Source organism: Trichomonas vaginalis, chromosome III (genome assembly GCF_026262505.1).
Source record: "Trichomonas vaginalis G3 chromosome III, whole genome shotgun sequence".
Classification (NCBI taxonomy): Eukaryota; Parabasalia; order Trichomonadida; family Trichomonadidae; genus Trichomonas; species Trichomonas vaginalis.
In genome coordinates, this window is record NC_067205.1 from 15,417,446 (window position 1) to 15,431,160 (window position 13,715).

The following is a 13,715-nucleotide window of genomic DNA, read 5'->3' on the forward strand; positions in this document are numbered from 1 at the left end:
GAATCAGACAAATTTCCCGCTGTTTGCGAAGGAATTGTTGGCTATGATGTACTGATCATGAATCAGTACATCATAGCCAACAATTCCTTATACAAAGTTCAAAAACTTGGGTGCAATCAGTTCTGATTGCACCCAAGTTTTTGAACTTTCTCGAGGGAATGAAAGGGTAAGAGGTATACATTATGAATATATACCTCTTACCCTTCCATTCCCTCTCTGACAGCGGGAAACTTTGTCTGAATGTTAAACTATTCAGACAAAGTTTCCCGCTGTTTGCGAAGGAATCAATTTATACAAATAAACTTATAAAACACAAAATTATTATTTTATAATATAATTCTTAGATAATACATCCGATATGTAAAGTGTCAAAAATGAAGTGAACCGAATTTTCATGCATTACAAGATAGTATTAACCCATTTGAAGGATTCGCTGACTACACCGCTGGCATACTCACAACATCTCTTATTGAATCCCTTAATGCCGAAATTAAAGATAAATGGGATACATATGAACCCGCCGAACTAATTATCCGTCTCATTGAACATGAATTCAATCTTGTTAAAAATGTTTTAACAGGTGATTTTAAATCAGATAATATTATCAAAAATCTAAATGAAACTTTGAAACATTCAGATATGTTTAGCTCGGTATTATATGATCCAATTCAATAATTATATTATGCAACTTTTGGTCGCTATACATATTGCGTAAAAATTATGTCAGATTCACAATATTCATGCACATGTAAGCACATCGAATTATACGGATTACCTTGTATTCATGTAATCGCCGTATTGAATCACTTTTCGAACAAAAATCTTCTTAAAAATTTGAATGATGCAGTTCATGCTCGCTTCAAATGTTCAGAGTTTATGACTCCTGTGGAAGATTTAATGAAATTTTATGTTGACCAAGCATCTTTAAAAATTCCCGGAATAAATTTCAACCTGGGAGAGATTGAAAAATTAAGGGGAAAAAGGACTAGGATTAAAGCATTTTACGAAAAGTGATGCTGTGTTGTAGTTAGTATACATATCAAGGGTACGACGGCACTGCGTTCCACCTTACCCTTGATATGTGAATTTGACACTTTACAAAACCATTAACGTATATTTTACAACACAAACGACAACACTAACTTAACCTTAAATATTTACAAAGCCGCCAACCACTTCACCTCACTAACGTTTTCACAAACGACTTCACTACTGTAAAAATAAACGTTCTCACTTACAAAAGTATTGCAACTCCTCCCATTGCTGTGCTTCATATAACAGCTCATAATCTTCTGACTCACTTTCTTCTTCATATAGGTCAAAGTCACTGTCAAAATAAATGTTAGTAAGTTTTGACAAAGCTAATGAAACACGCTTACCGTTTGTATCATATGCTTGTATAAACTTTCCATTATGCTTGTAGTCATAAACGCTCAAACTAACTTTACCCTTTCTCCCTCGTATCTGATAGAATGTATTTTCACGAGGAACGAAGAACAAATTCTTGAACTCATGACCGTTGTAGTTTGTTATCTCAATAGTTTTCGTCATTTATATAAAAATAAAATAAAAAATAAACTTAAAAATTAATGATATCACCACCCTCACACGTATGAAAACATAGCCCAAAAATATATTTAGGTGAAGTGGTGAGATCTCACCTCTTTTTTCACCCTGTTGAATTCATTGCTTTATAACTCTCTTCCTTGGTTTCTTTTTAGTTGCTTTCTTCACGTCTGTCTCCAACTTGACTGTCTTTCTTCTTCGGCCGTAATGATACCAATTACTTCCACCAGTCAATGGGTCAAATGGTCTTTCGTAAGGGTTTCCATACATTCCATAGGGACCATACGGAAGAACTACTGGTGGAGAAGAAACATTTTCTTTAGTTCCATCGACTCTATTTAAATGCATTGTTTCACCTTTCATCTGGTCATTAAAGTCTTTTGCGTGTTTTGCAAACTCATCGTCCTTTCCTAAAGCATTTTCTGACTCAGTCGCAACCAAATTGGATGCTTTATTTATGAGCCCTATTTTATTTAATCTTAACTTCTTTGCAACCCAGCCTCCAATCTTCCCTTTATTTGCGTCTAATGTCTTCGAAACCCTTCCTCCACTCATTTTATTTACTGCGTCATAAGCTCCAAGTGCTTTTGCTCCAAATGCTAATGCTTTTGTTCCCATTGCGCCTAAAGCTGCCCAAGCTACCATTTACACCATATTAAAATCATCTCTCTTCAATATTATCTCATAAAATTTCTCGTTACTGGAGAAAGTCAATGAAACATAAGCGTTCTCACGGGCTTCGCCCTCACCGCTTTGCGGTCTATCTAACTTCTTTCTTATATCATCTATACGCTTCAAAATGTCTGAACAATTGCTAACATCTTCTACAACGGTTATTTCATCATGAATGACCTTCAAGAACAAGCTCATTTAATATGCTATTAAAATCATCTCAATAATGAGTCCATCCTTTCCGTCTTTGGGTAGCACAACATCTTTCATTGAAGAAGGTTCGACAAGTCTTATGTTAAACTTACTGACAAAGTTTGTTATACTATAATGCTTCGGCGGCGAATACATGTAGTTTGAAAGACATAATATAGGTTCTTCAGCAAATTCACTTATACTGGATTTTATAACAATGTTCTCACGAGACCAAATACCACCAATTGACAATCTTGTAAGCAATCCTGCTGAACCTTCTACTGTAACGTCGATGGTAACATTCCACGAAGGTCATCTATTGACATCGTTGAGTCACTGAATTTAAATATTTTCTTAAAGCAATCGTCATTATCTAACCATGCAATAGCTTTGAAGTTTTCATTCGAATATACATCTGCTTCATTAAATGTAAAACCTGACTTCTTTGCAGAGATGACTTTAAAATCTATTGAGTTTGTTTCAAAATTATATGCTATGGTAACTTCTGAAGGTAATGGATGTCCCTTCCGCAGTCAGTTGTTCTCTCACTACCGTTTGAAGCTTTGTGTTAAAAACTTTCATGTCATCTCCTGTGTCTAGGTTCACATACACAGCAACAGGAAAACTATCTTGCTTCTTTGTTTCATCATTATATCTCAAAACATTAAAGTTCTTCAATAATATTGTTCTTCCTGCTGGAATACTTCGAACCTGTCTGATTTCAATAGCTTTCTCACCTCCTACATACTCTACCCAGTGTCTTGGATATTCATAAGTATACTGACTTTCTTGAATTTTGGTAGGTTTCATCATAACGTGTTCATAGTATATCTTTATACTCTTGTCAGTTAGACTCGGTGCTATGTTCTGAATATTTCTGACTTGCATTTTTAATGGAGATAAAATGAAGCATTTAATACATGACGTAGATGAAGACATGAATGAAACTACAGACAAACTTAACTCTTCTCTCATTCTTCCTTTCAGTAAGGACTATGAGTTCTGTTCAAATGGTGTTTATTTCTATTGTGGAAAGATGGGTTCAGGTAAGACATTTAACCTCATTCGTCATATACTCATAACAGAACGTTTAGGAAATGACTCATATTATGACCAAATCATTATATCAGCAACTTCAGACTCTATGGACTCAACAGCGAAAACATTTATGTCAAAAGTTCAAGCCTCTGTCGTTAAAGTTCCAGACAGTGAACTCATTGAATTTCTTCAACGTTACATTCGACGTAAGAGGAAATATTATGCCATCGTTGAATTTATACAGTCAGGAATGCAAAAGACTTCTGAGAGATGGAAAGAATTATTGACAAACACCACTTACGTCAATACTCAGGAGTTTACGATATGAAACGACTTACAAACTACATTCTGTCAAAACTTTCAAAATACCCCTTCAAAAAATATCCTTCAAACACTCTGCTCGTTTGCGAGACGACTTCGCCGGAAAAGGTTTAGTGTCAAAGCCTGACTCACCATTAGCTAACATCATTACTAAAGTCAGACATTACCACTTAACTGTAGCAATACTTATGCAAACATGGAGGTTTTTAGCTTTAAACATAAAACGTCTCATAACTGACTTCGTTATCTTTCAAGGTTTCTCACGTTATGATATTGAACTCATTTGGAAACAGTCAGGTATAACATTACCTTTTGAAGAAATTTGGGAAGCATATAAGTCTCTCATCTCTCCTCGTTCATACCTTGAGATTCATATCATGACTAATACCATTAAAGTCAAAAATATTCCATGGGAACGACCAACATTGTTTTAAAGTTTAACCTTCAATTGACTGATGGTAAACAAATTCCATGCATCTCTGTCGCCATTTCTGTTAATATTTTTGCTGTCATTCATATCATCCACTTCCCCATCCGTTAGCTTTTGAGGATATGCGTTAGAATAGCTGTTCTTAAATGAAGGCTTTTCACCTTTGAGAGCATAAACTCTATAACTTTCTGCATACTTTATGTTTGAACCTCCTGAGCCATCATTGACATAAATTTTTATAGGCTTCCACCCTTTGTTCATGTTCCTGCTTCTTCCCTTAGCTCTTTTGTTCAGTAGTTCTACATCTTTATACACAGCACCTGTCTCAGTGAATTCAACAATATTTTCATTCGTTAGCTTTACATTCAAACCCTTGTCGAGTATATTGTTCATTTCATACATATAAAAGGTTTTTATTCTATATGAAATGAGAAGCAAATCCATCTTAGCTGGTGCCGTTAATGTTCCAATTGAACCAACATCAAATGTTGACTCACGAACGACAAACAATATTGTCATAAAGAACTATAGTTCAGAGTGTTTAAAAGAACCAGAGCTGAAATCCGTGAATTTAAACTCAGCTTCAAACGCTAACGCTACATCAGATGTTAAGTTAGAGTATCCACCACTGGACCAAGTTCTTTCAAGAGAAGCCAACGACAATCCTTACACAAATGTTCAAACAAATCCTTCAGATAACGTAGACCATTACCTTCTTCAGTTATATCAAACTATCTTACTCAAAGACGATAAGAAGCTTTTGACAAATCTTATAAGCAAGAACCAAATAATTCTAACAAAGGAGGACCTTGAAAATGTTATATCACGAATAACAGGGAAACAATGTGTCATTGACTATCTCGACCCTGAAATCGAATGCTGTGGTCAAACTCCACTATTCATGAAAATAGGTAACATCCGCATCATTGAAACACCAGGAACTACAGGAGTTGAGTTTAAGTATAAATATTCGAACGAGTATACAAAACTATCTACTGACTATAAGCTTTGTTTGAAATATGTTTTAGTAAATTAAAGCAGTCAGTCAGTCAGTCAATGACTGACTTAGGTTAGTCAAAAAATTTCAAGTTAGCAATTTGTAATATCTATCCAAAACTTCTTCAACAGTATCGAACTCATCTTCATAATGCAAACCTAATCTTATTGACTTGGTGCAGTTTTCACTAACACAATATTTTTCTGTTCTCTTGACTGACATAACTAACTCATTTGTTTCATCAAACAGCAACAACCAAAGTTCATGACCTAATACATAACATTCATACTTTATATTTTTAGCTCTGAGTTCTCTTGTAAGCTGTTGCATTTAATATTTTCTAAAAAGTCAACTTCAACAGTCATTCGCACTGGTGCCTTCAGTTCTACAGGCTCTCCTTGAAAGTCAACAAGTCTGAATTGCATGTCTTTCAAATTATGAGGACTAATGCGAACCCATTTACCTAAATGAGTTGCTATGACAGGAACGTTTGGAATGAACATTGAATTTACTTCATAACAGAAGGATTTATATTCTACTGAACCTTTACTATTAACTCCTGAAATGCCTGTGACATTAGCTATTTTAGACTCAATGTATAAACAATTACCATAACATACGTATGGAACAGATTTCATCTCAATCGTTTTGTCAACACTTTTCAAAGGAAATGTCATATGGTATGCTCCCAGAAGCAATTGAACTCTATGACTCATTCGTGTTATCTTAAACTCCTTCACATAACTGAACTTCAATGTTCCCTCAGAAGAGAGTTCGACATCTATGTTGTCAATAGTTTCTTCATTTATGAGAGTATCTATGACTCCAGCAATTTTATCTATTCTGTACTCGGCTCTGTTAGGAAATGTTATAACACTTCTTTTGTCATCTATTTCAATCTCTATGAAATCTGTTTCATCTGTTATGACAAAAGTTGCGATAGTATTGAAGTCAACAACTCTGAAAGCAAGCGCTTCATTCTGAAGACCTAAGTTTGTTTGTAGCTTTACTGTCCCGTATTCGTTTGGGTCTGTACTTTGCAAATAGAACAACATTTTATTCTCATTAAAATATGACTATTGCTGCATATGCGTATGAAACAAATGAAGCAAGAAGAGCACATGAACTAGTAAACGAAAACTCAACTTTAACCATTGAAGGCAATGATTTAGTCATTGACGATGGAAAAACTAAAAAAGTCATTGATTTCGATACTTTTAACACTTATGACCCATTCATTACAATAAGCAAGGTTCCCATCATAAATGATGGAACGGTGCAATATATAAATTCTACAGTAGATGCCTCATTAGTGAAAGTATTAAATGTTCTCATTGAATTGTTAAAGAGCTTTCGATTTGACGACAACATTAAATGCCTAAAGAATTTAGTCATGAATGAGAAACAAATTCTCGGCGTTGCTGGTAGCAGTAATGATGTACACCTTATGACATTAGAATATTATAACGAACATAAAGATGAACTGAAAGGAGAGAAGGGTGACACCGGACCTCAAGGACCACAAGGAATACAAGGAATACAAGGAATACAAGGACCTCAAGGCGAAAACGGTTTGATGGTGAAGATGGAAAGGATGGAAAAACTGCTAAATCATGGATATGGAACCTTATAAATACTGGTTTAACAGCTGCTTCATATGGAGTTCTTCAATACCAAATCGGAAAGATATGGGCAGTACTTGGTGAAGAAGTTTTAGATGACGTTAAAAATGCTTTGAACTTCATTTCAAATGGTTCGGATACTATTAAAACTTTATCTGGTTGGATGCAAGAAACAAGGAGTCAAATAGATACTGTAAGACGTATAGCAAACAATGCACGTACGGGATTGGATACTTTACGAGAAGCACAAAATACACTAAAGGAAGCAAATGATATTCTTGGCTCAGTATCAGACATGCATGAAGATTGGCTTAAAGGTATTGACAAATCTTTAAAAAATCACAGTCAGTCTATTGCTGACTACAAGAAAAGTATAGATTTTTTACATAGTGCTATGGACGTACATGATGGAAGCATAAGGAACTTACTTAATGCTAACAATAACTTACCAGGAACTATTAAAGCATTTATAAAGTCCTTTGTAAAACCTGGTGCTCTAAACATTTAGGTCTTTGAGAGCAAGAGCATTGAAGTCAAGAGATGCAGAAACTCCAAACAGAACCTACAGAAGGAACTGAAACAACAGAAACTCCAGAAGAACCACCAAAACCAACAGCTAATGAAATATTGTTCGAATATTTTCCAAGGTACTCTGTTCTTCATTGCATACATTCAAGAAATACTTAAGAAAGCAGACTTGACTTTAGGAGATGATGAAAGTTCTGTATATCTTTCGTTCCAGTTTCAAATAGCAGAACTTTTGAGACAGATATGCTTAATGTATGACAACATCTCTGATTTCACAAGATATGATGACGACCATGACCCCGAACACGGTGAAGAAGAAGTTTTACAAACATCCATTAAGACAGGAAAGGTTCTAACACAAAGTCTCATTATTGACACTAAAGATGGCGAAGTGGACGTTCTTCAAGAGCTGAAGAAAAATACTTCTTCGGGAGGTGGTGGTAGGCATGAACTTGAAATAAATGAGATAGAAGAGAAATTAGCCGAAAAAGCAGATAAAAACATGTTCATTATATAAGTTCAGACGAACAGATTATAACGGACTACCATGGATATTTAACACAGGATGAACAAATAAGCACTGAAATGTTAATGAAAGAAGATATAAATTCATTCGTGCTAAAGGTTATGACATACACTGTACTGTACAGTATGACACAGGTAAAGCACCAGAAACATTTGGTTATAACAATGAAATTTATGCTTCATACTTCTTTGTTAACGGTGTATTAGTTGAACCAAGATTTACATTGAGAGTTAAGGCAAAAATAACTTTTTGAAGATGCTATTAAAAGTAAAGCAGAGAAAGAAGAACTTGACGCAACGAACAAAGTTTTGAAATCTCATAAACACAATATCTCCGATATAAATGAACTTCAGGCTACGTTAGATAAAAAAGCAGATAAAGAACATACACATAAATCCTTCACTACTGTTAGAGCAGACGACATAATATTGAACTATACCCTTGGTTCAAGTGCACCTTTAGAGAATCCAAGTACAAGCGTAAAAGATACACTAAACAATTTAGATAACAGTTGCAGGAATATCGAAGATCATGTCAGAAACTTTGAAACACATGAACTACCAGCAATGTTAGATAAAAAAGCAGATAAAGAACATACACATAACTCCTTCTCAACTGTTGCTATAGAAAGTATTGAAGGAACGGTTGGCAGAACTGGTGGGGATGCATTATATTATAAACCTCCTAACTTTCCACAAGGTTTAACATCGAATGAAAACATAACAACGAAGAAAGAAATTAGCTGTAAAAATGTTTATGTCATGGATGATGAAAATAATGTTAAATTCACTGCTCAAGATTTATATGATAAGAAAGCCGACAAGAACCATACACATAAGTCCTTCACTACTGTTAGAGCAGACGACATAATATTGAACTATGATTTGGGTTCAAGTGCACCTTTAGAGAATCCAAGTACAAGCGTAAAAGATACACTAAACAATTTAGATAACAGTTGCAGGAATATCGAAGATCATGCCAGAAACTTTGAAGCATATGAACTACCAACAATGTTAGATAAGAAAGCAGACAAAACAGAGCTTCAAACATTAAAGACTGAAATACTTCAAACATTATATCCTATAAGCTCTATTTATACGTCAATGAACTCAACAAATCCAGCAAGTGTTTTAGGTTTTGGTACATGGCAGCAGATTGTAGACAGGTTTTTGTATTGTGCAAACTCTTCAAAGGAAACAGGTGGTTCAAAGAAAATTACTGAAGCAAACTTACCTGCGCACACTCATACAGGAACTACAAACACAACAGGTAGTCATTCACATTCAATAACAAAAAGAGGTTATACAAATCTTGCAGCAGGTTCGGATAGACAGGGAATGCATAGATATGATATTTCAAGTGACCCAGTAGATTCAAGCGCAGGTATTTTCTGTGGAACCGCAGGAAATCATGTCCATACTTTCACAACAAATCCAACAGGCTCGGGTGAAGATTATATGCCACCATTTATGACTGTATTCGCATGGTACCGCGTTCAATGAACGCGCTTGAGCCTAGAATAAAATCTTTAACTTTACATAAATGAGCTTGAAAGAAGTATTCGAACAACATCCATGGAGGTCATTTAAGAAATTCAATGAAGCTGCAAAGAGTTGGGGATTTACTAACAGAGCTGAAGTGAAAAGGTTCTTTGACAAAAATGTTGTACATCAAACAAAAATAAACCCTTACGACTACTTTTTACCAATTTACTCCAACACTCCTGACGCATACCAATTTGACACCCTCGTTCAGAGTAAGAAAGGAGGACATAAACCATTCCTCATCTTCATTAATGTTAACACTCGTAAAGCATATGCATATCCAATGAAAAATAAAGGAACTCGTGAAGTGTTAAGAGTTTTACAAAAGTTTGTAGCAGAACATAGCCCAAGTACTTTAACATCAGACCAAGACAGTGCATATCTCAGCAATGAAATCACAGATTTTCTCATTAAGCATAACATAACTCACTACACTACTGAAGACCATAACCATAACATACTCGGCATCATAAACCGCTTCATAAGAACGCTCAGAGATTTAAATCAAGAGCGAGACTTTACCGAAGAAACAATGAAACATTTTCTCGAAGTATATAATTCCTCAACACATTCTACAACAGGACATACACCAAATTCAATGACACAACAACAAGAAGAAAAGTATATACAAAAGAAACGAAGCCAAACACAAAATATCAGAAATTCAACACAATTTACCCTCATTCCTGGTACAAAAGTTCGTGTAGTTCTTGACGACAAACCGTTGACAAAGAAACGTTTAAGGTTAAGTAGAAACTATTATATCGTAGACTCTACGCAAGGTAATGGATATCTTATAAAAGCTGCTGACGACTCTATTGCGTTTTATCCTCGACATAAATTAGTCGAAAGTAGTAATGGCAAACTTGCTGAAACCATTGACGAAGCAAAGCGAGGAGTGGTTATTGAAATACTTGGCTATAACATAAACGATGACACTTATAAAGTAAGATATGAAGGAGGTGTTGAAGATGTTATACCATCTAAGAACTTGAGAGAGTCAAAGCCAACACATCTGGGACCATTAGAGCGAGAGTACTGGAAAGACAAAAATAAGCCAGAAAGAATAAGAAAATTCTTCTAAACTTTTTCATTAGATGTAAATCAGACATGAATGAGAACAGTCATGATATCATTAATGGTACCATTTATTTTTGTCATAAATTTACACCAAAAATAATGTTGAGGTGAAGAGGTGAGATCTCACCCGTTTTTTCACCTCTTTTTTCACCCTCATGAATTTTCATGAATTTCCTTAAGATAGAAAAAATAAAGTTAGTTTTATTTTTATTTATTTTTTTATTTTGTATGTAAAGATATGATTTCAACAATCGGCACAACAACAATTCAAGCCACAATTACAGCACCAAACTCGCTAGTCATGAATCCTACGTCAATGTTGGTAGAGATGAAAAACTTCATTCCTTCTTCATATACTTTCGAAACAAAAATCCAGAAGATAAAGCAAGAACTGTTAACAAGTAATTTAGACTGTACCGCACAGGATGAAGAAAATGAAGAATATCTTTATGACATGCAGGACCTCATCGACCATTTACCTAAACTACCTGAAATTCAGCAACAAAAACTAACCATTCCCGAATTTGACGAAATTGAAGTCAAAGCAACTGACTCGGTAGAAATAAAGAAGTTCATACGAAAGGTAAACTATGAGTTTCTAGGATATCATTGCAACCATAAAGTTATGGACAAAGATTGCGACATGGTTTATAAAAATATTTCTGACCTTTACAAATCCGAAGAATTTAAGACATACGACAACTTTGTTTCATTAATTGCAGAATGTGTATGGCAGATAAGAGATAAAGATAGAAGAGGTAAAGTATGGAATGAACAGATAAAACCAGCAGCTTTTGAGTTAAAGAAAACCATTGACGCCTTAGTTGTTCTAGCTGGTTTTATTTCAATGTATAACGCAAAAATGAATCCGCAATGTTCTAAATGTAAAGCAGCAATGAGGAAATATAACTACTCAGTCAAAGAGATAGAAAGAATGCGAAACGACTATGCAGACTTAAAGAAAGAAGCAGAAAAGCCAGCAGAAGATAAAATGGATATGTTGACATTTCTTAATAAAAACTATCCAACAGCAGAAGATTTCCTTCTGTCTGACGTCAAGAAGAAATATAAAGAGACTTTCGGCATGATTAAAACATTCGATGTACTAAAAGAAGAAATAGAAGCTACGAAATTGTTTAGGATTTCAAATATACATCGTACAATTCATGTAAAACGCTTGTGAAAAAACAGGTGAGAAAACGGGTGAGATCTCACCTCTTCACCTAAACATTATTTTTGCTGAAAAATGACCAAATTTCATGAATTTTCATAAAAGATAAAAATAAAACTAACTTTATTTTTATTTATTTTTTTATCTTGTATGTAAAGACATTAATGTCAAACATTGAGTTTGAAACAGTTAGAAAGATAGACAATGACACCAAAGTGGTTAGAATAGGTGATTTAAACGTAAGATACTCAAAGAAATACAACAAATATTCTTTGTCAGACATTATATCTCCATCTGGAAAGAAAACAAAGGACTGGGTTAGAATTGCTTCTACTCAGAAAATTTTGACAAGAAATCCTGAGCTCATGATATCAGTAGCATTTCATGGAACAAGAGCATATCTTATAGACAAAAGTCTTATACCAATAGTTTTGTTATGGTTAGACCCAGTTGTTGGATATAACTTCATAACATATGGTTCATTCGATACGGAACGTTGCAGTGAAGGCTTACTTTACATCGTTCAGAAACCGAAGGACTTCAACACAAAAAGATATAAGATAGGAAGGACATATAATATAACTCAAAGATATGACAGTACAGTCAATAGAGTCAAGGTTGTGTTCGTTAATGATATGAGAGCTGCTGAAACAGAACTACTCGAAAAGTTTGAGAAAATGTATGGTGCTCCCACGAAAGGTAAAGAAACGTTTGAAGTAGATGAGATAGATAAAGCTATAAAATTATTTGACGAAGTTGCTGAAAAATACATGTAAAGCGTTTATTTTTTGGTCTTTTGTGAAAGTCAGAAAATAAAGTTAGTTTTATTTTTATTTATTTTTTTATTTTGTATGTAAAGACAGTAATGTCAACATCAGAGAACACAACAACAGTTATAGTCCATGAAGCCAGTAATGAAGAATACGAGTACATACAGTATAACAAACAGTTAAGTCTCATTCGTTCGGTCAAAGATGACATGTACCAAATGCAAAGTATAATGAATGCTCTTTGTTCTACAAAGCAAGCATATCATTGGTTTGAAAACCAACAGACAAAAGAACTTTTAGAAGAATTTCCTCATATGATTGCTTCCCTCGGAAAACCGGGGGAAGAGATTCCGTATGAAAATCGCAAGAATTTGGCTCCTGGTTTGAAAGGTTATTATGTTCATAGACTTTTAGTAAACGCTGTAGCAATATGGGCTTCACCTCGTTATGCTTGTTATATTTTCATGATGTTAGATGAACTATATAAAGCAGAACGTGGAGAGATGGAAAAGAAACTTCAAGCAAAAGATGAAGTCATTGAATCCAAAGACAAAAGCATACAGAAAAGAATACCGCGTTCAGTACCAAAAGGAAAGGAAAAGAGTTATAAGTATATGATATATACTGAAGAGTTGGAGAAAGAAGAAGACAGAGATATGGTTATGTTGCATTTAGTCAGAAGAAACAACAAAAGCTTTTATGACCTTGCTAAGATTTACAAATCTGACAGAAACTGGTTCTATCGTGAAAACTTACCGATTTCAATGACACCGAATGAGCAAATAAAGGAAATTGTCAAAAATACTCTTCCTCAAACACACTATGACATCAAAGGTTGCACAATACTTACATTCAAAGAAGACTTAACATTACTGAAGGAAAAAATAACAGAATATTTCGATAACTTCAAAGAGGAAGAATGAAGTCACGACAACATTAACGATGAAGTCACGACAACATTAACGATGAAGTCACGACAACATTAACGAAAAGAGAATGAGGTGAAAAAAGAGGTGAAAAAACGGGCGAGATCTCACCTCTTCACCTAAAATATATTTTTGTGCTATATTTACACTCATTTACGAAGAAGTCATGAATCCTACGTCAATTATGTTCGACACTGTAAGCATTAACGATAACATTAACGATAACATTCATTTCCAGGCTAGTTCTCTAAATGTCATGTTGTCATCATTTTTAAAAGAAGTTAATTAACCTGGTGACATGGTGACGTGGTGACATGGTGACACCCTCAGTT

The 13,715-nt window shown here is 34.5% G+C and overlaps 6 protein-coding genes and 2 pseudogenes across 8 annotated transcripts, besides 3 other annotated features; 6 read left to right on the forward strand and 2 right to left on the reverse strand.

Annotated features, from left to right (window-relative positions):
• The first annotated feature begins 3 nt into the window (after nt 1-3).
• Nucleotides 4-285: a mobile genetic element.
• Nucleotides 286-404: 119 nt separating this feature from the next.
• Nucleotides 405-1,030: a mobile genetic element.
• Nucleotides 1,026-13,715: part of a mobile genetic element that runs on past the window's edge.
• TVAGG3_0706920 (protein of unknown function, DUF4107 family) lies at nt 1,711-2,211 on the reverse strand (the record flags this gene model as incomplete). The annotated part of the gene is made up of 1 exon (XM_051243606.1): nt 1,711-2,211. A coding segment is annotated over one exon (501 nt), but the record flags the coding sequence as incomplete, so codon positions are not given.
• On the reverse strand, nt 2,437-3,369 carry TVAGG3_0706930 (annotated as a pseudogene). Its single transcript has one exon. A coding segment is annotated over exon 1 (933 nt).
• Nucleotides 4,647-5,255, forward strand: TVAGG3_0706940 (uncharacterized protein; the record flags this gene model as incomplete). Its single annotated transcript, XM_051243607.1, has 1 exon — nt 4,647-5,255. The coding sequence occupies one exon, from the start codon at nt 4,647-4,649 to the stop codon at nt 5,253-5,255; it is 609 nt and encodes a 202-aa protein (XP_051090194.1).
• On the forward strand, nt 7,002-7,883 carry TVAGG3_0706950 (annotated as a pseudogene). Its single transcript has one exon. A coding segment is annotated over exon 1 (882 nt).
• Nucleotides 9,435-10,159, forward strand: TVAGG3_0706960 (integrase core domain containing protein family; the record flags this gene model as incomplete). Its single annotated transcript, XM_051243608.1, has 1 exon — nt 9,435-10,159. A coding segment is annotated over one exon (725 nt), but the record flags the coding sequence as incomplete, so codon positions are not given.
• Nucleotides 10,755-11,319, forward strand: TVAGG3_0706970 (organellar and viral DNA polymerase type B; the record flags this gene model as incomplete). The annotated part of the gene is made up of 1 exon (XM_051243609.1): nt 10,755-11,319. A coding segment is annotated over one exon (565 nt), but the record flags the coding sequence as incomplete, so codon positions are not given.
• TVAGG3_0706980 (organellar and viral DNA polymerase type B) lies at nt 12,053-12,463 on the forward strand (the record flags this gene model as incomplete). Its single annotated transcript, XM_051243610.1, has 1 exon — nt 12,053-12,463. The coding sequence occupies one exon, from the start codon at nt 12,053-12,055 to the stop codon at nt 12,461-12,463; it is 411 nt and encodes a 136-aa protein (XP_051090197.1).
• Nucleotides 12,553-13,380, forward strand: TVAGG3_0706990 (KilA, N-terminal/APSES-type HTH, DNA-binding family; the record flags this gene model as incomplete). Its single annotated transcript, XM_051243611.1, has 1 exon — nt 12,553-13,380. The coding sequence occupies one exon, from the start codon at nt 12,553-12,555 to the stop codon at nt 13,378-13,380; it is 828 nt and encodes a 275-aa protein (XP_051090198.1).